Source organism: Botryllus schlosseri, chromosome 16 (genome assembly GCF_051294905.1).
Source record: "Botryllus schlosseri isolate E-star chromosome 16, Bs_hap1, whole genome shotgun sequence".
Classification (NCBI taxonomy): Eukaryota; Metazoa; Chordata; class Ascidiacea; order Stolidobranchia; family Styelidae; genus Botryllus; species Botryllus schlosseri.
In genome coordinates, this window is record NC_137251.1 from 8,429,235 (window position 1) to 8,454,416 (window position 25,182).

Sequence of the window (25,182 nt, forward strand, 5' to 3'; positions counted from 1 at the left end):
AACTAATTATCCTCAAATATTGAGCTTCAAATGTGCGCTGCATTTTCATTCAGTCGGGCCTTATACATACTTTTCATACTCGAGCATGCCACAGTCGAACTTTATAAGCCAGAAACTAATCCCACCGGCAAAATATACCCTTATCATAACCTTAACTCCAACCCTAACCCTAAATTTAACTGTAACATATACCCATATGCTCAAGTGTCGCAAGCTCATATGCCCAGTTGATCAGGGCCATTTTTCATTATTCAAAGCTAATAATGTTTTCATAAATGCTATCAGATTGACAATGTCGGTGTAATAGTATTTTAGTGAATCGTAAGTGACCGATTTCAAAGTTGAATAACAAAAAACATCACCTCTTTTATCAATGCTGATTTCTCTCGGGATGTTTCGCTGAGTTCCTTCTTTTCCTGTGAGATATCTCTGTCCAATTGATTCAAGGCTGCTTTGGATTTATCGATGCCGATCCGGGCTTCTAGAACGGCCTGTATAAACAGAACATAATGTTACACAAAGCAAGTGACACCATGGAACGATAAAGCGTGTGACGTGGAATTACTGACCTCAGATGACTTGAGTGCATGGATGCTTAGATTAGGTCATAATCATTAATTATTTGACCACCGATTATTTTGTTGGGTGGATTAAACTGGTTTGCAGTATATCACCTTTCATTGTTCCTAATTACGGATATTATACATAATAATGGCATTATATGGTCTTCTATATTCGGTACTGTACTACTGTGGAACTGGTGAATATAACATAGAAACTCAACTCACAGAGAGGTTGTGTGTCTCTTGTTAGGATAAGACAAGTTCTCAGAGATGTCATAGCTTGGAAAGCATAGTCAGTAACGGTACAGGGCAACCTAACCTTAAACCAGTATGGTAATTATGGTTACAAAATTTGACCGCAACTACTGAGAGCACTAATTGAACTAACATATGCCATCATTACAGGAATGGAAATGAATTGAGGTAGCTAGAGTACGTTACGATACTTTAATCAGCTTGATCAGTACCTAGATCAACCTGGAGCTGAGCTGGATAACATAATCAGCATACATGCGGAGCAGGACAGCTCATTACTGGCTGTCATCAATGATTAGCCCGCAACTCATATCTATGCACTCAGCCTTACTGGATTTAAACTTAGGGCTTGTTTTAACCCACAAGGAGCCTAACACAGAATGCATTGGGATATTCCAATTTCAGCATTCCAGTGGGTGCAGAATTCACTTTCTAACTAACAAGGAGAATCTGTATCTGATAATACCGGGTCAATATGAACCTAGATTTTTGATTTTAACATCGCTTTTATAGCTTTATTTTCATGGAAACTTTGAAAATTCACCTGCTTCGTCGTTTGAAACTTCTCTTCTAAATTAGAGCATTGCTCGGTCAGATATTCTTTCTCTTTCGTCAGAGAATTGACCGTGTCTTCAAGCGAACTTCTTTCCGTTGTGAGATGATCTACGTCACTTCGATATTTATCAACCATCTGCAAAAAAATGCAATAAATTAGCCGATTAGTCAAATCTATATTATAACATCAACACTCTTACTTGCTTGTTCCGATCGACTTCGGCGCCCCTCCGTTGCGTTTCCATCTGAAGCCTGTCTAATTCCGATCTTTCGTCCAGCAGGTGACGCTGCGTCTTGTCGAGTTCCGACACCTTGTTTTCGTGCTGCTGTCTCAGGCTTTCCAGGTCCTGGTGTTCTAGTTTTAACATTTCCAAGACGTGCTTCAGTTCGCTTTTATGCCTGTGGTGATTAGAAAATAGAATTGTTCGCTAGCCTTTGTTGAAGATCTCGCTTGCCATGGTCATTAGGTCAAGTGACTTGTTACAATCTTTAATCCAATTCGATGATTAAAAGACCAAGCATACATAAAGTTATACGTAGTTCATGGAAGGAGATTACCGTAACCGACTCACTTGCTTATTTCCGACAGTTTATTTTGCAAGTCTTCCGTCGAACGATCGTTCAACTCTCTCAATTTTGTGATCTCATCTTTGCGACTCGACACCTGAGTGTATGCATAAAGTTAACATGAAACAAACATAACATTAGTATGAACAAGAGTTTTGTAAAGTGTTACCTGCGTTTCAAGTTCGGCCCTTTGATTCGCGAGCTCTTCGACCTCGGATTTTAATTGTTTGATTAGTTTTTGCTTCTCCTGCACGTCCGTCTGGCCCTCTCGGAGTACGGTGGCCAGCTCGTTTTGATGCTCTTCGATGTTGTCCTAAACATTTTTCCAAAACAATATAGACTTTGCATGGACAAAAGATGATGCGTCCAGAGGTGGTCAGCAACAAAGTAATTCCACTTTTTCAGAGTGCACAAGTGGTTGTTTGCAGAATACTTCCACTTCTACTAAAGCTGTGTCTGTCGTATCATGGTGATCGAATATATTTTCGAGAATTGCACAGTTTGTAAAGTCATTTATTGATCCAGGAGATTTACCTTGCTACTTCAAAAGTAGCCATGTCATGTCCAGTAATCACTAAACTATGAGGTGCCAAGACCAAATCTACTTGAGAAGCTACTACTGGAGTACTTTAGATTGTAAAAATTTGTAGTAAGTTAACTCTGACCTAGTGTGCTTTTATCGGTTGCACAATTATTGAACTGTTTTAGAGGCTTTTTCTGGTGCTTGATCTCAAATAATCCGATTTAACCCCAGTAGCATATGATAACAATTAGGCCCTAGTGCTTTGGGGTAAGTTGGAAATAAAATCCACCTGAAGAAGTTGCGCTTCCGTCCTACGTTTCCCCATCAGTCGATCCAAAGCTTCGATCTCGTCCTTTTGAATCGCTGTCTGTTCCTTCACCCTGTTCAATTCCTCCCGTCTCTCTGCGAGTACCTGCCAAAAGAGATGCAAAAATGAAACAACCTTCATTCTGCAGAATGCGCATGCGAGATAGGATTCAACGTCGAAACTTGGTATCATGTATCATAACTAACGTCCTTAAATTTTAGGTTCCACAACCGATTGATTAAAAAAATATTTGACGTTCTAGATATCAATTACACGAGGTTTTCAGAAATTGCACAATTCACCTTTCCTCTCAGCTGTGAATTTCGCCAATGCCAAAGAAGTCTGCAAGCTATACACATGAGTCCTTAGGCATGTTCACTAGGGTTGTTCAAAAAAAACTTTTTTTTCCAAATCTCACTCGCCTAATGACTAAATCGTCAGGTTGTCTAAGAAAACAATGCACACCAAATTTTACTCAAATCCAACCAGTAGAGGCCGTGCAATCTTGAATTGAAATTTTTAATTTATTATTAAAAATTAAAAAAAAAAATTTTCAAATTTTTCAGTCAACCCCATGAAATTGTTGAGCTGTCTTCAAAGACGATGAAAAACAAATTTGAGTCAATTCCGACTTGTAGAAGCGGAGTTATTCGAGATTTTCGTTGATAATTCTCGGATTATCCTTGACCCGGGGATTATCAACGAAAAACTCAAATAATTCCGCTTCTACTAGTCGGAATTGACTCAAATTTGTTTTGCATCGTCTTTGAAGACAGCTCAACAATTTCATGGGGTTGACAGAAAAATTTGAAAAATTTTATTTTTTATTTTTTAATAATAAATTAAAAATTTCAATTCAAGATTGCACGGCCTCTACTGGTTGGAATTGAGTTAAATTTGGTGTACATCGTTTTCTTAGACAACCTGACGATTTAGTCACTAGGCGAGTGAGATTTGGAAAACAAAGTGTTTTTTGAACAACCCTAATGTTCACATAACATATCAAATCAGGGCTGTAATGACTCGAGTCACAATTTTTTGATGACTTGACTTGACTTGAGTCATTTCCTCAAATTCTGTTTATTGACTCGACTCAACTCGAGTCATTGATCATGACTGGAACCAAAGTCATATGACTCGAGACTCAGACGGCCAAGACCCGCATTTCATTGTAATTTCGAAGAATAGTAAAATTGCGACACTATTGGGATATCGTCTATTGGTACTGGTACTTGAGAATGCGACCAGAAACTGCAAAAAGCGAGGAAAATTAGTATTATAAATGCGAATGATTCGATATCAACAAACAAGAGTTATGAAAAGTGGGTTTAACAAGACTTTAACTGGAAACTGAGCAATCAACACAATGACTTGGACTTGGACTCGAGTCATAATACCATGACTCGGTGGTGAATTGAAAATGACTCCAGTCAAAACTATAAAAGTGAGATTGACTTGCGAGTTGATTATAACCCTGCATCAAATTCAAATGTAATCTTGTGAAGTCGTGAAATAATGAAATTTAATAAAGGAATGCGACCCTCTTTCAAATAAGCTTTACAACAAGGAACACAGTCCAATTTTTACAAACGGCAAATTTGAAGTCACCTTTTCGCTTTCGCGCAAAGTAGATAGACGATCGGCTTGCTTCTCTTCGGCAAGTAACAGTTCGGAGTGCAATCTCTCCAAATTCCCCGTCAGATTTTCAGTCTTTTGTTCGAGCGCCGTGAATTCCGCTTCTTTGTTCGTGATCACCTGGAAGAAATCGACCTCGTTTTCAACCTTGTCTCTCGCGGGTTTAGAAAAGAGCTAGCAGACTTCGAATCTCACTCCTAGTATGATATCATATGTCAAAAACTCTACCGTACACATACCCTGGTAAGTTGGTGACAGTCGTCTTCCAAGCTGATCTTCTGTGCCTCCGCAGACTTCATTTGAGTTTGCAATTGGCGGAGTTCTTTGTGAGCGCGAACTAACTGCACTCCTGTGAAAACGGTGCAGCGTTTGTGAGAATGCGTAGCGGTGCCATGGTAGCATGTACGGTGTTAGACACATCTCGACCAAAGTTGCGTAGTCCTAAATAGCCCAACTCATAAAATCGCAATGCAGCTCTTCTGTAGAATGATAGAGCATACCGTCTCAGTGAAATTTATTCGAGCAACGCAATACAATATTCGTGTATATCTCTAGTATTGTGGTAGCAACAATAATACGCGGTATATCAAACTGACAGAGATACTTTAGCGATAAATTTGACTTTTGAACTTTTGCACGAAATATATATGTATATTTGTATGTGATCACCAACATTTCTGGGGCTGTCAACTTTTTAACCACACCAGTTGTAGAAAGGACCAACACATCCACCCCTGTGCCGAAAGTTCAACAAACCTTAAGGCAGACACCTGAGAGGTAAGGTAGATAGCAGTGTTAAATCTCACAATACCTGTGTCTCTCGCCCTTCTCTCTAGCTCGATACTGTCTTGCTCGGAATCCGTGAGTCTCTGCTGTGAGATCTCCATTTTTTCGAGTAATAGCTCAGTCTGGTGTAAAAAAGAATAAATTTCACCAAAGTGCATGCGACGCCAATATAAAGTAGTGCTAAGATGTGAAAACAACTGCGTTACATAGATGGAATGAAAAAATTGACTTCTCAGAACTTTTTACATCTTGCACCGTCCTCAAGCAAAGATGCCGGACCACACCGGCCCTTCAGCCCCTTCATGGGCATACAAGTAAATTTCTGAGGTCGAATTCTAGAATTTCGAGGTTGAACTAAACGAAATTGGACGTTTACATTGGTGTCGTTTGTTTACCCATGGGTATTCCAAGTAGTAGTAGTAGTAGTATTAGTAAACTATTAATATCACGAGAAACGAAATGAGAACATTGCATGTACAATCAGTCGATCGCCGATTAGAAAGTCGTTTGGTGCTGTTTGATACGTAATCGGTGGACGGATTCAGCCGATTGGCACCGATTCTATGAAATCATCTCATGAAATATTTTGAGATCAGCGAACCGTTTCTCATTAATGGTTACTATCAAAGACTTTTTGTAACAGAACAGGCGGAAAAAAATGACATTTGTAACAAAAAACTTGAATCCGGCCACTATCTGTAACATATGTATCCCGTCGATGGACAATTTGGTCGTAAAGCGAAAGCCTATAAATTTTTACGACAAAATACAGTTTAGCCGCAATACATGAGTCTTTTCCGTGCCCAACAGTCGGAAAATACACCGATATTTGAACAATCTATCCTGGAGGCAGACTGGACTTTACTTTTTTGGTGGCATCATTTTCTTCCAACTTCGCTTCGCGCAACCTCTTCTCAGCCTCCTTCAAATCTGCTCGCTTCCGAACCAGATCTTTCTGCATGGCCTCGAGCTCCTCGGTCACAGCCTCTTGCTGAGCCAGCGCCTGTTCCATTTGCATTTGTTCCAGCAGCGCGTTCACTTCGCCCTCCAAGGCGTTTCTGCACAGAAATGGAAACCATCGAAACTGCGCAGTAAATATTAAAGTAAGTATTTGAAGAGCTGCTTAGAGGTATATCAACAATCGTATCACAAAATATGACGTCACCAGCATGAAATTTCTAATAATTGGGGCGGAGAGAGATTGCTAAGCTCAATGTACTAATATTCCTAATTGTATACCAACTAAAAATAGTATATTGAGCTTAAGTGCTATTTCTACTCAAGTAAGCCTATTTTGTTCTAAACAAAACTGAAACTTGTGTAGAATCAGACATTGTCTAAAATCATAACCACTTAATTACAAAGTATTCCGAAAACAATTCTTCATTATAAAACAATACTTCATTACTGAACACCTCTAGTGACAAGACTGGCCCAGACCGTAAGAATAGTTTCCCCGAGTACCAAATCCCTAAACAATCATACTCTGGCCAAATTCTAATCCGAGTCTTTGAATCGGAATCATAAAAAAGTCAAACCCGGCGACGCGAATGCATGGAATGTCGCTTACTTATTTTTCAATCTCCGAGCGAGTTCCGATTTCAAGTCCGCCAATTCCTTGGCGACTTCCAATCCTTCTTTGGACATTCTCTCTTCATCCTCCTTCAACTTTTCCAAACATGCCTGTTTCGAACGATGATGTTATTTGGTAATGAATAAGATCTCATATGGATTAGCATAAAGGATTGCTAGCAACTAAATGTAAGAAGCATCATTATCAAAGACACGGAATTCTGGCAATTTGCATCTGACAAAGACATCAGCCATAGTGTGTAAGAGCTCCATTTTGACAAGGATTGTATTACGAGGACCATACTCGATGATGATATGATCAATTTAAGCTATGAACGTTACACTCTTATAGTCTCTTTACAATTTTCGACACCAGATTCAAGTTTGTCAAGTTTAAATAAGGCTGAGAAACTACATACATAGGCTTTCTGATAGGTGCTAGGCTCACTATATCATTAGGAAATGATAAAGTTGACGGTGAGAGTTGGCAATATAATTCGGCATCGGACGAACGTAGCAATCACGAGACGCGCGACAAAATTTTAAAGTTATCAAATTAATTCTGTTTTCATAACTTTAGCTCACTTGAACTTCATGTAAACAAACGGACCAAGCGTAATTAGAAACTCATTTCAGGTGCCGTACACTGTTCAAAACTTTACATTTCTCTGCAGGCCGACAGGCCCCACACCCCTGCTCTAGTGTAGACAGGCCTTCATTTTAATCATTTTCATGGCCAAAAATAGTGTCCCCGTTAAGACACGATTTGAATTGCCATTAGATATATCGGGTACCTCTCTTTCAGAGATAATTGTATCCAGATGAATTTTCCTCTCTTCCAAATCGTGAACGAATGCGCTATCGTCCAGCTCCCTATGGCAGGCTTTCTTTTTCTTTTTGCATTTGTCAAAAGCCTCCTGCAAAATAAGCAAAAACATCAATCCATCTCTGTAACGGTAGCCTTCCTATGTCAACGGTACCCTCAGTTCTTCTAATTCATCTTCGATTTCGTGATGTTCTGGTACGTTGCAGAAAAAACCCTCAAATGGCACTAGGACGGGAAGGCCGTTTTCTCCGATCGCAATCATTCCAGGTGTACCGGGGGTTAGGATGGGTTGCGCGCCGGGATCTGAATGCGGTTTTACACAATTATGAACAAAATCAATGGTTTCAATGGTGCTATGTCACTTTGTTACTGACGCTGGTGCTATGCCTCAAGTAACTTGCCGCACAGGTTAACATATATAAAGTTTCACACTATTTAACTAAAGAGATTATGAATTACATATACTTACCGGTAGTATATATGGGTGGTTGTTGAGCGTACGATGGGCCAGCGTGCTTGCCGTTGGTTACAAAAACCCATTTTCCAGTCGCGTCCCCTTGACTTGGCACAAACTGGTAATAACCCCTAAAAGTAGGTAATATTATAGCACACTGTTGAATTAATTTGAATATCGGTCATCATGAATTCTTCCATTTAATCAAAAAGTGCAATTGCATTTAGTTTAGTGCCTTTTACTCAAAAACTAAGAGATCGAATTAAGCCAATCAGATTTTGTAAACGATCTCACTAGTAAAAAAAAATAGAAATATGTCATTGTGATACATTGCCAACTCTTTGATATGGTAACAAAGCAGTGCTAGATAACCAATGGCTTCTAAACTGTTTATTTCAGCGGCGCAAGAGCTTACTTTCGGTACTCATTTGAGTCAAACAAATGGAATGGCATTAGTTGATTCAAATCGTTTTGAAAGTAAGCAGATATCCGCTCCGCGTGCACAGTTAGTTTTAGGTGACAACTCAACATCTAATATATGCGTGAACTGTCTAACAGTATTGGATGCCGGACGTTGTAAATGCACGACCTATCACGTCAACACAAACAATCCAATCATGATCACATACCCTACAGGCACCAGGCCTCGTATCTGAGTGTTGTGTCCGGCCAGCGCTCTCCTCAAAGCCTCGATTTCATTCAAGAGGGACGAGATCTAAAAAACGAGCGATGCTGATATTTCAAATCAGGGTAGTGTTTCACACAACACGCCCACCTCGTCAGCGCTGTCGTTTTTCAGTCCGGCCAATAGCCGCCTCAATCTTTCGACTTCCGCTAGTTTGCCAGCGAGGGCGTCGCGGAGATCTTCAACGCGCCCACGGTCGAGATGCGAATCCTAGGTAAGAGTTCGATTCCCATAATCTTACATGTACAACATCAATTATTACAACCATGGGGGTCAGCTAGCGTGTGAATTTGATAATGGAAAATAGATTTCAAATTTGTCAGAGTATCATAGATATAGGTATAGGTTACTCGACTTGATAAGCAAATATTTTGTCGCAACGTTGAAAATACAAAATACGGGTAATGTGCTGCAAACATTACCAATAAAGTTAAATTCGGACTAGGCGTAGTTCTACTTGAAACTTCTATTGGAATTGCTAAGACCACCTGCGATCAAAAGTGAAAGACGCAATATTGTTGGTTTTGATGTTATCTAAGTGCCATGCTCTCCGTCACTCGGTAATAGTAACTTACTCGACTACAGCCTCATAGAGGACGTGCTTTTGCGATGAGCAAAAATGGAAAATTCCCATCCCGTTATTCGACTACAATAATTTAACTGCCCATTTCCTTGTATTTAGATCTACTACCACATGTAGCAATGGGTGTCGCTTCTCAGCGTACCTTCAATTCCTGTGCTCTCAGCAAGTCCCTCAATGTTTGGATCTGATCTTCTGCGTTCTGTAAGTCGCGTCTGGCCCGGGCAGCCGCGGCGTCCGCATCAGCGGCGGCTCGAGATTCACGCAATCTGTCGTCCTGAACACCAAGATAGCAACAGCTGAACGTGGTATAGATATAAACGCTCGTGTGCGAAGCCCTAAGGTAATCGGGAGGCATTCAAATTCATGGCATCACTGCGAGGCATGCAAGATGGCAGGGTATACAAAATAAAGAATTTCAAAACAGCCAGTGTCATAACTCATAATAGCAATGCAATTTAAAGCCAACACTTTCTACTGTACCGCAGGTTATTATCAGTCTTGCAAATGAATTTGGAAATACCTGCCAAAAACGACACCACCAAACTGTAGAGGTACATGCTCGTTAATTAAGTACTTTTACTTGAGCTGAATAGTTTGCCATCACCGCCTCATCAAGCGGTCTGTATGTATGACTACTTCTACTTTCATTTAAACAGCTACGGAAGGTCACGTTGCTACTTAATACACGTGAAAAAATTTCAAATAGATGAGCCGGTAGCTATTTATTTGTATTTCATCATGAAGCATTTTGTTGTCGTATCAATCCCAATTCAAGGTATTCATGGTATTTCTAAATTAGCCCATCATGAGTCGTAATTAGCGACACATTTTGTGCAACTGGATGAACTAGACGGCAGTTTATGTTAATTTGTACTCGAGTAAAGTCCTACAAAGCTGTTGAACTTTTATTTTAGCACCATTTTTATCGTGGTAGGATAGTAAATAGCATATTACCATGTTACGCCGATGATTTGGCAACCTTCTGTGACGGACAGTATGTCGTAACGAAGATATGTTGATATCCGAATGGGATCGGCTCATATCAGAAATAACCTTTCGAAGATTTCAATTCCCACGTTGCAACCACAGGTTACTCACACAATAAGATATGCTATGCAAAATTACGAGATACAGACATAACATTATCATTGCACAAAGGTAAATGGAGGCTTTAATATATAAGATTTCAAGGAGTTACAACAAACGCCCAGTATAAATCATTGATACTTGACGATAGATATACCACATCATACGTTGATAACAGTGCTAAGTGTGATTGAATATTTGAACAATCCTCGGAAACGCAAATACTCAGAACTTGATATTATTTTCCAACAGCCTACAGACTCTATCGTCTTCAAATCCGTTTCAATTATTGCCTATTCAAAGTCGGCATTTCTGTTTGTACGACGTTGCCAGGCATAGCTTGAATATCACAATATATTTCAAGATGTAGTAATATATGAAATTGCTCGGCCTGCTGTGTACAATTTATACCTGATACCACGCTTTCGAAGGTGACAACTACAAATATCAAACAGGATCACTCTATTTGCAAAAACTTATAGCATTATATTTTATTGTCTTGCCAAAATGGCAACGTGAAACATTATAATGATTAGGTAGGTACACTTAAAACCTGACAATTAAATAGCTAATGCTGCTTTCTATTTTGATCCTAAATTTACTAAAGCATCATAGACATTCCTCCCAATGACCTAATTAAAACACCAATGTCCCTATCCAGTCGAAACGTACATTCCTATACACACTGTCTTATCATTACTGAGTGGGATCAATCAGTTTGCACTATGCTCATATCCCGTCAAGTCAAAACACGCCACTGTTGACAGTGCCAACAAGTCAACTCGCATGTGTTCTTAGCTACAAAACCGTCCCAATCAAACGCAACCCAGTAATTATAACATAGTAATTGTTTACAAAACCTTCTTGGATTCCCACTTGCTACAACAAAGGAGTATCCAGTCATTGATAGCGCATATAATGGGCGTCCTATTGTTCTGAGCAAATTTTGAAACATAACAGCTTGTTAAGGAGGGCACCGGACAAAAAAGGTATCTCTACAAAAGGAGTCAAACATTTTGAGAGCGGTCGTCAAGTTATAGCAGAGGCGCAAAAATTCGGAGAAACAAACGTTACAAATCGTTTTTCTACTGCCAGCTGCTTTTAGGAGTTTCATGAAGAGTCGTTGTGGTCTATGTTGACTCTTTATGAGATACTGTAGTGCTCTTATATTAATAAACGAACTGACTCTTAACGAAATATTATGACATATTTCACATGAGTCAACTGCTTTTTGTAAATATAAATTTCAATGATTTTACTATTTGTTGTTGTAGAGTAGCAACATCTTATAAAATATCTCACTGGAAAGAATCATGAAACACAATTCTTCTGAGATTGGTTATAACAATCAACCCAGGTGAAATATATAGTTATACAATTATCGAATGTTGGCAATATTTGTCTGACACGATATAACAAATTTAGAAACATCCAGCAGCGCACTGAAAGCTATCAGGTAACAATATTTCGGGACAACATGAGTGCTAGAACCCACACACCCCTGTGATTAAGCGAAATAGTAATTGCGCTGTAAGAAACATTCTTGATCAGGGAGTTCTGAGATAAGACAACATGGCTGAAATAGCGGTCTTCAAGACTTTTGAAAACTAGTAAAACACTACTCAAATCCAGAATAGCTGTAGAGCAGATGCAATCGTCATCATCATTCTTTGGAATTCTTTTCAGAAAATATCACCACACAATTGCGATTTAATAGAATAATGGGAGACGACTTGGAGTAGTCTTTCAATTACAAATGACTCACTTGCAACCTCTTCAATCTGTCGTTCAGTTCATCAATCTCGGCCTCGTTAACGTCCTTGCTACGTAGCGCTCGTTTCGTGTCCCCGAGCTCCCTTTCCAGATCCCGCAAATCTTGCTGGGTCCTGAATCAGAAAGCATTGCCCTTGACCAGTTTTACTTAGTCTGTATTTTCCAATGATTTAGGGCAGTGGTTCCCAAACGGTGGGGAATTCCCCACTGGTGGGGAATTCAATGGTTTCTGGTGGAGAATAGACGCGTTTGTTTAAAATTATCTACAGGACAGTCTTCATATTCACGGAGATACATGTGCAATTACCGTTACCAGTTCTGCCCTGGAATGTATGTTTCGAAAACTATATTGAGCGGTACTCACAAAACCTCATTTTTAACTCTGGATTTCCAATGATGGCGTCACGAACGCATCCAGCACTACCAGTTTTACCTGAAATAACGCGTTCCCGAAATTTTGAGCGTTACTGGTATCGGTTCACAATACGTTTTACGTTGCAGTTATAGGCGATTGTCTTGGCGTACTGGCGTGGTTGTGTGTCTTGTGTAGTCAAACCAGCAAATAGCTGCTCGGTGATGACAAAAGTGTTGGGTAGTAGAGAACAGGACCGTAACTGCCGCACCCCAAACCCCCCAATTGGCGGGGGCGAGCTCGAAGGAGCCCAAAATGATTTCATGAAGTAACATAAATTATAGAGTATTTTTTTGAAATTCATGTCACTTATTCAAATTTCATTTGCGCTGGGCGTGCGATTTAATATTGACTAATATTTTGATTATTGGGTACCCTTCCCCGACGAAAATACGTAGAATTTATAGAAATAGAGATTTCGGCGTCGGCCATTACTGCGCCACGACGCACCGAGACATATGAAGTTATAGGCCATGTAACATGCGACTCCGAGATATGTGCCAGAGCGATCGGCAGCGAGAAGACCTTGGCCGAGAAGGAATGCCCTTGTAGTGAACGAAAACTTCGATATATATACAATATACATGCATGTTTAATTGTCCATAGGCGGCTAAATGGCAGGCGCCGAATGTTCCTGTCCTGGCGATCTGAACTCCACAGGACAAATGCCATCCCGCAGGGATAAAATTATTTGCCAGTAAAGCAATACCAATTTGAAATCGTGTGTGCCTTTTAGTTTTGGCGATTTCAATATCTTTTGATATAGCAGATATAGGTCACAAAATATCATCATGTAACGAAGTCAATATATCAACGGGTCCGCCCGAAGATGTTTAATTCATATTTAGGGGTCCTACCTTTTCCAACACACCTCGCTCAGCTCTACTGGTAAGGGGCTAATAGCGAAATATATGCAATTCCCGATCATATTGACCTATTCAAACATGAATTATATAAATTGTTCGCGCTTCGCGCGTCTACGGTCCTGGTGGGGAATGAAGGATCAGAATAAACCTGAAGTGGGGAATGAAGACAAAAAGGTTGGGAACCACTGATTTAGGGTATCCGATCGGGAAGGCTATCAATAACTAGCCTAAGGGTCGATAGAGAACCCCTGTAATAACTATACTCGCAAATAGGGACCATTGCAAAGTCGAGTAAATACTGCCCGTGTAGTAGTACAAACGAGGCTGCATGATGTAAGGACTCACGATCTGCGCAAGACTATTATTTTGTGTATTTCAATGGATTCGTGTTGAAGTAGTACTATCAACTCGGTGGCTTTAACTGGGTGGTTATGGTGTTAGAAATACAGAAACAAAACACCATACTAGACGAATCATTCCATGACCACACCATGCTCATAACTCAGACTGGCAAAATGGTGTATTAGGTGTTGAGACGAGTATTGGCTCTAATATTGACTTTATATGTATGATGTGGAAAATTCAAATATGCATGTTTTATGTGACCAGATAGAAAATAACACCAGTGCTACATCACATCAAAGATAATTTGGTATTTTTCGACCATACTTATTTCATCGTACTTTGCTAACAATGCTGTGGCTTGATCGTGACTTCACAGGAATTTCATCTCCAATAACATGTGTAGCTTTGTATTACATGTTTCGTATGCTGCGATACGGCCAATCAAGATTTCGAGGCTTCCACAACGGGAATAAAATATTGAAACTAATATTCTATTGGATTCAACATGTCTAAGTAGCAGGGTTGTAACGAAGTCACACGGTGCCGAGTCTCAAGTCAATCGCACTTTTACAGTTTTGACTCGAGTCAAGTCGAGTCATTTTCAATTCACCACCGAGTCAAGTCCGAGTCCAAGTCAGTGAGTAGAGGGTCGAGTCCGAGCCAGAGTGTTGTGACTCGAGTCCGAGTCCAAGTCACTGTGTTCAAATTTCAGTGCAATCTGGTTCAACCTACTATATTAAACTCTGCTCGAGAGATATAGAATGGCTCGCGTTCATTCTATCGTAATTTCCCTCAGTCCCAACCCAACAGTTTGTGGCCCTATTTTCAAAGTATCAGGACTGATAGACGATATGTACCGATCATTTTGCGCATTTGAAAAAATGACTCGAGTCAAGTCGAGTCACCAAAAAATCGTGACTAAAATCGAGTAATGACTCGAGCCATTACAACCCTGCTAAGTAGTGGATTCTCTTAAGTGAGAGTATCTTATTGGAAGCCTTTTCCTATAATTATAATGACATTAATTGCATCACAATTACCTGGCATCTCTCAACCTCGCATTCTCCTCTTTTGCATACAATTCGTCTTTCAACTTTTCCACTTCGGCATTGGCTCTCTCTCGAGCTCGATCAGCGTCCACCTCGGCCTGAAAAAGCAATATAGACATTGGATATGTCCTTCCGAAAAAAGAAAAATTTCCAGAGGATAACTCACGTCGCGCAAACGCCTGTGCAAATCGTCCATCTCGTCTTCAAGCCTGGCGAGATTTTGTTGGTGTTTGTTCTTTTCCGCTTCTAGTTTTGCGTTGGTGGCGGCCTCCATAGCTTCCTTGTATTCCTTTTGCGCCTGGAATGTTTGCGTATTTGGTTCTATTCGGTGAGATGGCAAACAGTAGTGCAAAGCGGAAAAAACAAATTTTCAAACCGGACTGAATTTCCATATATATTAAAACGCATACCATTGAAACATGCCATTCATCATCAAACTCCGCAAAAGTATGTGAAATTCGATCCACACTGGTATTTGAGTAGAAAATTATGGGATTACTAAAATCATAACCACTCGAGTAAATAGTGCAAGCAGGCAAAAGTTACTTGAGTACTCAAAAATCGTAAAGCACTTCATTGACCACCTCTGCTGAACAGTCTCAATGACTAAATGGAGCGGCTCTGCTATGCAGCGCGTTTTATTGATCACAGGGGCTGCTAAAATGTTGAGATGTAAAAAGCTTCGAGATCCGTGTTCAAGTAACGCAAGGTAACTAATGTGTAACTAATGTAACTAATTTCACATACCTCCAGAAGTTTGCCTTTCAGTTTTGCCGTATTCTTCTCCAACTCCTGCAGTCGCTTTTCGGCAGCCTCTCTGTCAGCAGCTTCGCGGCCTTCAAACGGACAAATAGTTGAACGACACAAAGCACAATCTACGAATACTCAGACTACCCCATCACATACCGAGCATGTCAATTAAAATTCTCTGTAAATCAGCAAGCGCTTTTCCGACCGCATCCAGTTCGCTGTCAGGCGTCATAGTCGAATGGTCGCCGCGACGCAGTTTCTCTTTCATTTCGGCGATTCGTTTCGCCACTTCTCGCGGGTCTAGCAGGCTTCCCAGCGCTTTGTTGTATTGAGCGCTTTGATCGGTCAGGCTTTGGTTAAGTTTATCATTGGCGACCTGGGTGTTGAACTCAGAAATATTCTCCAAAACATTTGGCCAGCAACTACGAAATTAGGTTTTATTTCAATGATGTCCCTCTCAATTCTATACTAGTTGATGACGATTACCCACCTCAGCCAAAAATATTCGTTATAGACGAGCAGCTTTGAATATAATTTATTCAGAATCATATCCGATTTACTCAGTCTCAAAAATTTCAAGCTCGAACAGGATGAGAAAGTATTAAAGAATGCTACATATGTCTTACAGTGCGCAAGTGGGGCACAAGAAAAATCTGCTCTTTCACACGAAACGGGTTGAGTGACGGACATGGACCAAAAGCTTCGTTCGAATAAAAGACGTAATCCTGCTTAAAAGAAACTAACCTTTGCCCTTTCTAATTCTTTCCTCAGTCCTGTGACTTCTGCCTCCCTGTCGCCGACGATATTCTGCAATCGAGCGGTGGCTTCCATTTGGCGGTCCAGTTCGTCTTGGTCGCACTTCAGACGCCCGTCCGCGTCCTTCAAGGATCTTTTCAGTCTATTTCAAATTTGCAAGGAAATAGACTGAAGTCGGCAGATGTGGTCGACGTAGTCAGCGGTGCTACTCATTGAATATTACCGAAAATTTATATACAATTACAAGTAGTAGCGATTCCCAAGACATCTGACAACTACATCAATAGGACATAGAAAACAGAAAGTCAGAACAAGTATGCAAGTAAGCAGTATCAGATAGCAGATTTGGTAGAGGGGGCACATAGGCTACTTGTGGCAGTTAATCCGAGCTGGTCACATTTGAAATTTCACGTTACTTCTTTGCGACGAACGCAACGTGACTAATAACACTACAAATAATTGCAATCTTCGAAAATGTTTCAATTGCTGTGACACGGGGGCTATTTCACACGTCAGTTACGAGCATTTCACATAAATTTATCTATTTCAAGATTATATAAATCAATGCTATAGCATTACAGTTCCCCGTTCTACTCCTACCGATACCCAATATGTGGGAGTCGAGATTATTGCATACCTTTGTATGTGATCCTGAGCCCCTTCCAGCTGAGCTTGTAATTCCTGGTCATGGACACTCAGTTCACTCGCCTCGTGCTGTAATGCGTCGTTGATATCTCTCATTTCGTTTAAAGAATCGTTCAGTGTCTTCAGCTGAAAGTGGCATTATGAGCATTCATGGCAGATACAAATTTGAAACGATTTCGGTCAAAGATCAGTGATTAAGATGAAAATACGCGGATGACCTTCATCATAAGGTCCAATCTAGTGGGCGGAACTAAGCGTTATTTTTCGAAGCAAAATTAGTACCGCAGTCATAGTAAGCCATGAACACAATCGAACATATTGATTACATAATTTTCCAATCACCGTAATCCATTACATTGACGAGACGTTTGAGGTACAGAACTTAAGTATGCAATTCAATAATATTTTCGGCTGTTACTTGTCATAATAGGTTATATGACTGCTGCTATACAATGGTATTTTTAATTGTCTATTAGTTCCTGACGAGTGTCAGCCGAAAAATGTCAGGGTTTATTTCAATATCAATATATTATTAAAATTCATCCAATAGATTTACATACTATACAATTGAATAGTATATTCATATTGAAATAAACCCGAATATTTTCGGCTGACACTTGTCAGGGGTAATCGTCAGCAACAATTAGAGAATTCAAAAGTACATCGTATATTAACAATCGGGTTTATTTCAATATGAATACACTATTCAATTGTATATTGAAGTTCTGTACCTCCAAGAAGCTGTACATTTACTATGGAAAAATATACAGTAAAATACACCATGACCCCTACGATGCAGGTATTCAAAACGTGTTTCCATGCTAGCAGGATGTAATTCGTTTTGATTATAAGTGCATTTCGACATGTCAGAGGCCTCAATCATTATTTAATATGCCAATATATTAAGTAGTAATAATCAAAAGCCATATAACTGAGAATTTGCGATAACTTGCAAGTGATTGTCATGATAATTTATCCCCACACAGAATAATAATGTCAAGGTGAAAATGTGATAGCAAAAAGTGTCTCTGATCATGATCACATTTGTAGGCACAGACTTCAACAATTCATGCGAATGGATGAAAATATCAAAAACAAATAAGATGCATGATTAAAGAACTGACTCGGAGAGCCAAGAAGCCGCCATACAACTCTATAATCAATACGCAATGCCAGACAGCATGAAGATGCAGAGCCAAGCAATGAAAAGTGTGTGATGATTAGGTTTTGTGCTCGATGGAAATGACCCTTTATATTTACAGTGTGCATTGTCGATATGGGGTCGAGAGCCACATCAGTCATTCCTCTGTCTTTCTTACTCCCGCCGCGTAGAATGGACTCATTCAAGTCCTGCGTCGCTTGCAACAGATCGTTCAGCTCACCCAATACTGACACCTGATGTTAGTGAGTGGGCGGTGGAAGGATAGTTAATGGAGAAAACAAAGAGCCAGAAGTAGAAGACTCGATTGTAATATCAGTATCAAAACCAAAATCTCTAAGATTGGCAAATTACGAGGAACAACAGACAGAAATTTGATTAACAATCATAATTACCAATCATATTCAGTAATAATTACGGAGTAATGTGGAGGAATTCCACCCAACTGCAATCCATGATTTACCGGGTCAAAAAATACTGCTGCAGAAAGATAAATATGATGTTATTCTTCAAAGCAATGCTCAATGCAATTTGGCTGATGAAAAACTCAAGAAATTGCCTGATTAACTGTATATATCACTTATTAGTAGATATTAAGGTCACCTAAGGCAAATAGATGCCGTTATCTCGATGTATGTAGACAATGCGGCTATTTGAACGTCTCAAACGAAAATGCACAACCTCACCCATTGAAAAGGAGAGATTATATATTCTCAAACCGCAATATAATGTTCATTACCTGCTGCTGTAGTTGGGCGTAATCTTCAGTCTCCTCCTCCAACTGTCCTTTAGCCCTTTCCAGAGCTTGAAGCTTGCGTAACAACCGCTCTTTATCTCGCAAGATATTATCAAATTCGGTCTAAAATGTGATTTAAGAATTATAGTCAATGGATAACAACGAAAACTTTCGAAATAAGAACATTTTGCAAAGAAGTGAACGAATAAGAGTCCACACCACCAGACCTGTTGCGCGTGTGCCTTCTGCCGTACGTTCAAAATGTAATCTTGCAGTCCCGATATGATATCTTCCAATTCGCCTTTCAATCCGTCATCTTCTGTCATGGTACCTAACAAATGCGTGAATGTGTGAAGTGTTAAGTTATGAGACATGCTCCAATAAAAGTTCTCATAAATTATAAATCAATTCCATAAATAGTATATTTTCCTAATAATCATTTTTATACTGAATAAGATATGTCACAGTATCAGAAGAATGATCGATGACCGAAATTAGTTTTCCCATTTACGACAAGAAAAGCTATTTGCTGTATGTGTATTTCCAAACAATATGCTAGCTCATGCAAAGATTGTCGAATAGCGGAAAGACCTTCAAAATATCAAAGGAAATGTTCTGGTTTGCAAAAGTGCCGATTTATCTGTTATCGCAACAAATTGCACCCATCAATGCCATAAATTTTTACAGCCTAATTGATATAAGGCTATAATTAATGGAGACGTAACACATGTCTGTTTACACCAAAGCGCCATTCACCGTGCAAATATACAATTGTGTTGGTTTGTGTTGGCATTGCCACTAATTCATTACCAACTAATTTCAAGGATATGCTTCACAAATACAGAACCGTTATGCTTCACAAACACAGAACAGTATCGTAGGGCTATTAGAACACTTCTTACCGGTAAGCCAAGAGTTCGCTATGCTAACTCAACTCTACATGACCCTCTGTTGTAAGATACAACAATATTTTACAGCACCTTTAGCCAGTTGTTCTTCAAGAGATTTAATCGCCTCGGTATCGATAGCGATCCCTTTGATGAGACGATTCAATTTCGCTTCATTCTCTCTGATCCGTTGGTTCAAATCCGCTATCGTCTTCTCTTTGTCTATTATCTGAGATCGAAGTCGCGCCTGCAAAAGTGCGGACGACATAAAATCAGCAATCAGACAGACAGCCGACTGGAAAGCGTACATATTCCGGGCTGTTTGGGTCGAGCTTTTTCAATCGTGACTTCATCCTGTCGAGTTCCAATTTGTGTCTACGTAAAGCCTCCCGGTCCTTTTCGAGCTCGTCTTCCAGCTTTTCCGCCTCTTCCTTCGTCTGAGTATGGAAAATGGAAATTAAATTGCCGCGATCTTCGCGAATTTCGGAAATTACGTATGTTTCAAACAGGGCTGTAGCCACAAGTCAGTTTTACTTCTATAGTTTTGATTCGAGTCAAGTCGAGTCATTTTCATCTCACTACTGAGTCAAGCCCGACTTCAAGTTAGGGAGCAACGGGTCGTGTCCGAGTCAATGAGACTCGAGTCCCAGTCATCATTCATAATAAACGACACTTGAATCAAGACATCTAGCATTTCTCGAGTCATATGACTTAGTCGAGTACAATGACTTGAGTACAAGTCGAGTCAATACATAAATTAAGTCCTTTTGCAAAATGACTCCTTTACGAAAATGACTCGAGTCAAGTAAAACATTGCGACTCAAGTCAGGACTCGAGTTATTACGACTCTGGTTTCAGAATCGGACAAAATCAGTGCATACAGTAGGTTGTAATGACTCGAGTCACGATTTTTCGATGACTCGTCTTGACTTGAGTCATTGTGCAAGACTTGTGATAGTCATATGACTCGAGACTAGGACAGCCGAGACTGACATTTCATTGTAACTTCTTGAATAGTAAAGTCACCACATTACTAGTATTTCGTCTATCAGTCCTGATACTTGGAAAATAGGGCCAGAAACTGTTGAGACTTGGGAAAATTTTTATTATGAATGCGAGTCATTATATATCACTCGGCTGACTGACCTGACAAACTTTCTGAATCTTGCCGGCGAGGCGTCTTCTCAAATTGTCTTTCTCTGCTTCCGTCATCGACCTTTCCATGGCCTCCTGTTGCAATTTCGCCAACTCGTCGTTGGCATCATCGATTTGTGCCTCGGTGTCGCGTAACTCCCGCTGTAGCTCCGCCAGTCGATTTGCCGCTGAAAAATTTGAGATTTCGTCAAAATGAAATGTTTGCATGCAACTTGAAAGTCTTAAAATATTTTTATAATATAAATTCGTTATCACAAGAGCAAGCTCTTGCAACTTTGGCAACTTTTTTTTACAGCTTCCGGCAGCTTCCTAATTACTCAGAAGTTATGTAGAATGCTGTTTTAGGCTGTTTGAAAGGATCTTATAGTGCAACTTTTTGCAACTTTTGTCAATTTTTTAATGCAACTTTTTGCAGCTTTTTCGATTTTACATGAAAGATTTTTCCATTTTTCATGCAACCAACTTTTTACTGGAAATATTTGGAAATTATGTCACTGTTTTCTGAGAATTTTGGTGAAATACAAGGCCAAATTCGACTGAAACACCGTAAATTAGCGCTGAAGTAACTCTCCAACCGGCATTTTGCGAGCTGAGCCGGAAAGTTGACCTTTTTTTTTAATCAACCAATGGAGAATGTGGATGGCAAACTGTATCTCGGGAGTGGAACTGGAAAGTTGACCTTTTTTTTAGTCAACCGACCAAAATGCGGTCTTTTAGTGCAACTTTTGTGAAAAAATAAATGCGACTTTTTCTTTTGGGAAAAATAAATGCAACTTTCCACGGATTTACCTGCAACAAAAACTTGTCCTAATTATCACGTCTCTTATCTCTATGCAACACAAAATCTCACCTTCCTGTAGCAACCGTTCCTTTTCCTGAAGAGCGGCGTCAACTGTGGAAGCCTGCAAATATGTAAGTTAAAAGAACAAAAAAAGAGAATAGCAATAAATGACAAAAATTATTTACGGTATTACATGCCATTCTTCTGATTTCCACTGACCCTGCATCGTACTAGTCACCAAGTAAATAAACAGGGTATAATATGATGCAAAAGCAATTGTTTGATTTTAATTATAGGATCATTATCACACAGAAAGCAAGGGGTGGCGAGATAGCGCAGTGGTATAATCCACAGCTGCAACGCCAATGGGTTGCGGGTTCGAGTCCGACCGAGGTCGACTTCAGAATTCCTACCTAAGTGCTAGAGGTTTATCTAGGCTCCTCCTCGCCATATCATCTGTGCAAGCCGTATCTTATAAAAAGCCTAGAAGTGGGCTGCTACGAAATAAAATTGAACAAAATTGGCCTGGTGTAAATGGCCACAGTAGTCGACAAACACCATGAACACCACAAACAAACACGGAAAGCGTAAATATCAGTGCAATTCCAGGTAATAGTTCACACATAGTGTAAATTGGGTGAACGTATACTCACATTTCCTGGTGCCTTTCCGGGAACTGCAAATTGATTTCTTTTATACGCAGATTTTCCGATGTAGGGTGCATCCCCACCAGCATCGTCTTCGTCACTTAGTCCGTGTGGTATCTAAGATAACACTCAAATTGTGTTTGGTACAATATTTTCAATCAAACTCTCACGGAGTAGGCATGCAATCATGACCAAAATGTCAAAAACTTTCAAGACTATAAGTACCGCCAGGATGTGTCGGGTGACATAAAGTTGAATCACACCAAGATTAGAAAATCATAAGGGTAGGGTAACCTAGAAATGGATCAAATATGATGCAGTAACGGGATTCATGTGACCTTCTCAAAAAGGCTCATGCATTTTGCATCTCTTTTATTTGGAAAATAGACTATTGAGGGTGAGTCCTGTGAGTTTTCTAGTTTATTATATTACAAATTTGCGATGCATCTAAAGATTTGTTGCAAAACCGACCGCGACGGAACAAATGCTGGACTTGGTTCAATTCAGATATCAGTAGATTACAGTAACGTGCACAGCTTTTTTCGAATTTAGATTTCCTCATGTCATCAACCAATATTAGTATTAGCCTGGCTCCTGTGAATAATGCAGATTTCGATAGCTAGTACCAGGGCTTTGGAGCCGGAGCCGGAGCCCCGGAGCCGTGCATTTTCACCGGAGCTGGAGCCGGAGCCGGAGCTCTACATAAAATTTAGCCGGAGCCGGAGCCGGAGCTGGAGCCCGTTATTTGAGGAGTAGCTCCGGCTCCGACCTATTTCATAAGATGCTATTATATATGCAACAACTACATCTGCTGATTTATCATAATTGAACAGCAGGCCTGAATTTTAATGCTGTGCACAGCAATGGCATGGAGTAAATTGCGTTCTAGTGCAACTGTGATGTTGTCGACAATTGACAAGTATTCAGTATGAAGTCACAAGCCGGCACGGCTTAACCCAGGGGTGGGCAAACTTTTGAGCTCGCGGGCCGCATTCAGCATCTGAATCCATTCGCGGGCCGCACTATATAAAATTGGGATTATAAACAATGCTCCATCTAAGCTGCGCACGGTCTCTGCGCACAAAAAATCCGAAGTAATTACTTTTTTTTAGTCGTTACGCACTGTTGTCCAAGGGTCTGCGCAGTGAGTGTGCGCATACTCGTAAAAAATTAGATGGAACATTGACTATAAACCAATACGCAATATTGGTATTTGATTATATAGTGGGGACATAGGGATAATATATGTGCTTATTTAAAACAAACCAAACATAGCTTTAATGATATCGTACACGCGTCAGAAATATAGTGGCGAGATTTCATAGGCTGGTCAACCTCAATAACCAATTTGTCAAAACTATAGAGATGAAACTCGGTTGTCCCGATTCTTAAAAGGATTGAAATTTAAATCTGTGAGCAGCGATCTGTTCTTAGATTTACTAACTCCACTTTTGGTTCAGTTCTAGGACACATAGTGCTAACAGCATCATAACCATGTTAGCTTCAAACACGCTTCTACTATGTGTTAATAATATATAAATACCCCAAGTCTACGCATACAGAGAACGAATCTACACGCACGAATCCTTTTTTATAAGCACATCACAGAAATAATTGATACTGGAGTGGCCAATCTGAAATCCCACTCGTGATCTGAATTATGTCAATCTCGTTTAGGACTTCTGTGATGTTGAGCAGTTGATATCAGGCTGTCGCGCCAGAAATTAAACAAAAAATTAATATAGGAAGTAGGCCTATGTACCTTATAAAAGTGGTTTCATACTCTTTAAGACACGACACGCCCCCCCCCCCCACCCCTATGATGGTGGCAGATTTCGCGCCACAGTTACCGTCGTATCACAAAACGCAACAAGGATGCAAGCAAACCTAACGGATAGTGTGATGGCATGGAAGGTTACGACTATGGATGAAAGACTTTGAAATATCAAATTCTAGCTAAATACAGAGCAGTGAATAGGAATTGGATGTAAATCGCGCGGGGCGCGATAATTTCTTCAGTTGAGCTCAGCTTCGCCTCCCCCTTCAGATGCTTTCAGGCCCCCTAGGGGGCGCGCCCACCAGTTTGAGAAAAGCTGTCTTAGAATTATCATGGTGAAATATACTCAGAAAAAGTTTAATGAAGTCCCTGCATTAATTCGATTTTTAGTACGCATTTTATCAATATTTTTACAAAGTTTCCTTAGACTCTCGCGGGCCGCACAGAACGGTGTTGCGGGCCGCATGCGGCCCGCGGGCCGTAGTTTGCCCACCCCTGGCTTAACCTATATGTCTTTGTTGCTACATCGGATGTTACTGACGGCTGACGGACTCTAGATTACTATAGATAACTAACCTATTAGTCGATTAGTAATCTATATAGGCCAGGAATGGCCAACCTTTTCGGCTAAAGGGGCACATGCAATTGACGAATGAGTGCGCGGTCCACTAGCCACGCCAAGCGGGTAAAATTTTCCAAGTTTATAAATAAACTAGGTGAGAGTTGCGAGTCTATTGTATACCACCCGCTAGGCTCAGTTTGCAAGGACATGACTATTCGGCGTCTGGACACATCGATAACGAAGGTCTCCGATAATATGCGACAATAATTTTGTGCCTACATTTCACCGTCGACGATTTTATGCGAGCGCAAACGCGAAAATACTTTCTTCCGTAATTGCGTAATTGCGTACAGTTAGACTCAATCGGCTAAATTAGGCGTTTTTTTTTTCATTTTCAGTAGGGGGTAGGCCATCAAGCAAGAAATCGTGTGAAAATTAAATACGCGAAGCGTGTATAAAAATTTCGCTACTATTTTAGTTTATTG

At 40.1% G+C, this 25,182-nt stretch overlaps 1 protein-coding gene across 3 annotated transcripts in view; it reads right to left on the reverse strand.

The window, feature by feature from the left end:
* LOC145459188 (uncharacterized) overlaps positions 1-25,182 on the reverse strand; it is a 38,029-nt gene that overhangs the window by 6,602 nt on the left and 6,245 nt on the right. Inside the window, exons 10-41 of one of the 3 annotated variants that reach the window (XM_080337820.1) lie at positions 22,365-22,475; positions 21,781-21,832; positions 20,922-21,097; positions 20,084-20,212; positions 19,869-20,022; positions 19,116-19,219; positions 18,892-19,011; positions 18,254-18,388; positions 16,986-17,119; positions 16,337-16,490; positions 15,749-15,968; positions 15,590-15,678; positions 15,009-15,140; positions 14,834-14,940; positions 12,163-12,283; positions 9,454-9,585; positions 8,819-8,938; positions 8,673-8,758; positions 8,059-8,174; positions 7,744-7,892; positions 7,558-7,680; positions 6,762-6,874; positions 6,057-6,249; positions 5,217-5,313; positions 4,645-4,754; positions 4,379-4,525; positions 2,753-2,875; positions 2,110-2,253; positions 1,946-2,037; positions 1,574-1,772; positions 1,363-1,509; positions 363-491 (exon numbers count right to left, since the gene is read on the reverse strand). In XM_080337820.1, coding sequence (XP_080193946.1) covers positions 363-491; positions 1,363-1,509; positions 1,574-1,772; positions 1,946-2,037; positions 2,110-2,253; positions 2,753-2,875; positions 4,379-4,525; positions 4,645-4,754; positions 5,217-5,313; positions 6,057-6,249; positions 6,762-6,874; positions 7,558-7,680; positions 7,744-7,892; positions 8,059-8,174; positions 8,673-8,758; positions 8,819-8,938; positions 9,454-9,585; positions 12,163-12,283; positions 14,834-14,940; positions 15,009-15,140; positions 15,590-15,678; positions 15,749-15,968; positions 16,337-16,490; positions 16,986-17,119; positions 18,254-18,388; positions 18,892-19,011; positions 19,116-19,219; positions 19,869-20,022; positions 20,084-20,212; positions 20,922-21,097; positions 21,781-21,832; positions 22,365-22,475 — 4,158 coding nt within the window. Of the gene's footprint in view, positions 1-362; positions 492-1,362; positions 1,510-1,573; positions 1,773-1,945; positions 2,038-2,109; positions 2,254-2,752; positions 2,876-4,374; positions 4,526-4,644; positions 4,755-5,216; positions 5,314-6,056; positions 6,250-6,761; positions 6,875-7,557; positions 7,681-7,743; positions 7,893-8,058; positions 8,175-8,672; positions 8,759-8,818; positions 8,939-9,453; positions 9,586-12,162; positions 12,284-14,833; positions 14,941-15,008; positions 15,141-15,589; positions 15,679-15,748; positions 15,969-16,336; positions 16,491-16,985; positions 17,120-18,253; positions 18,389-18,891; positions 19,012-19,115; positions 19,220-19,868; positions 20,023-20,083; positions 20,213-20,921; positions 21,098-21,780; positions 21,833-22,364; positions 22,476-25,182 lie in introns of all 3 variants that reach the window. The other 2 variants (XM_080337821.1, XM_080337822.1) reach the window with 2 other exon arrangements.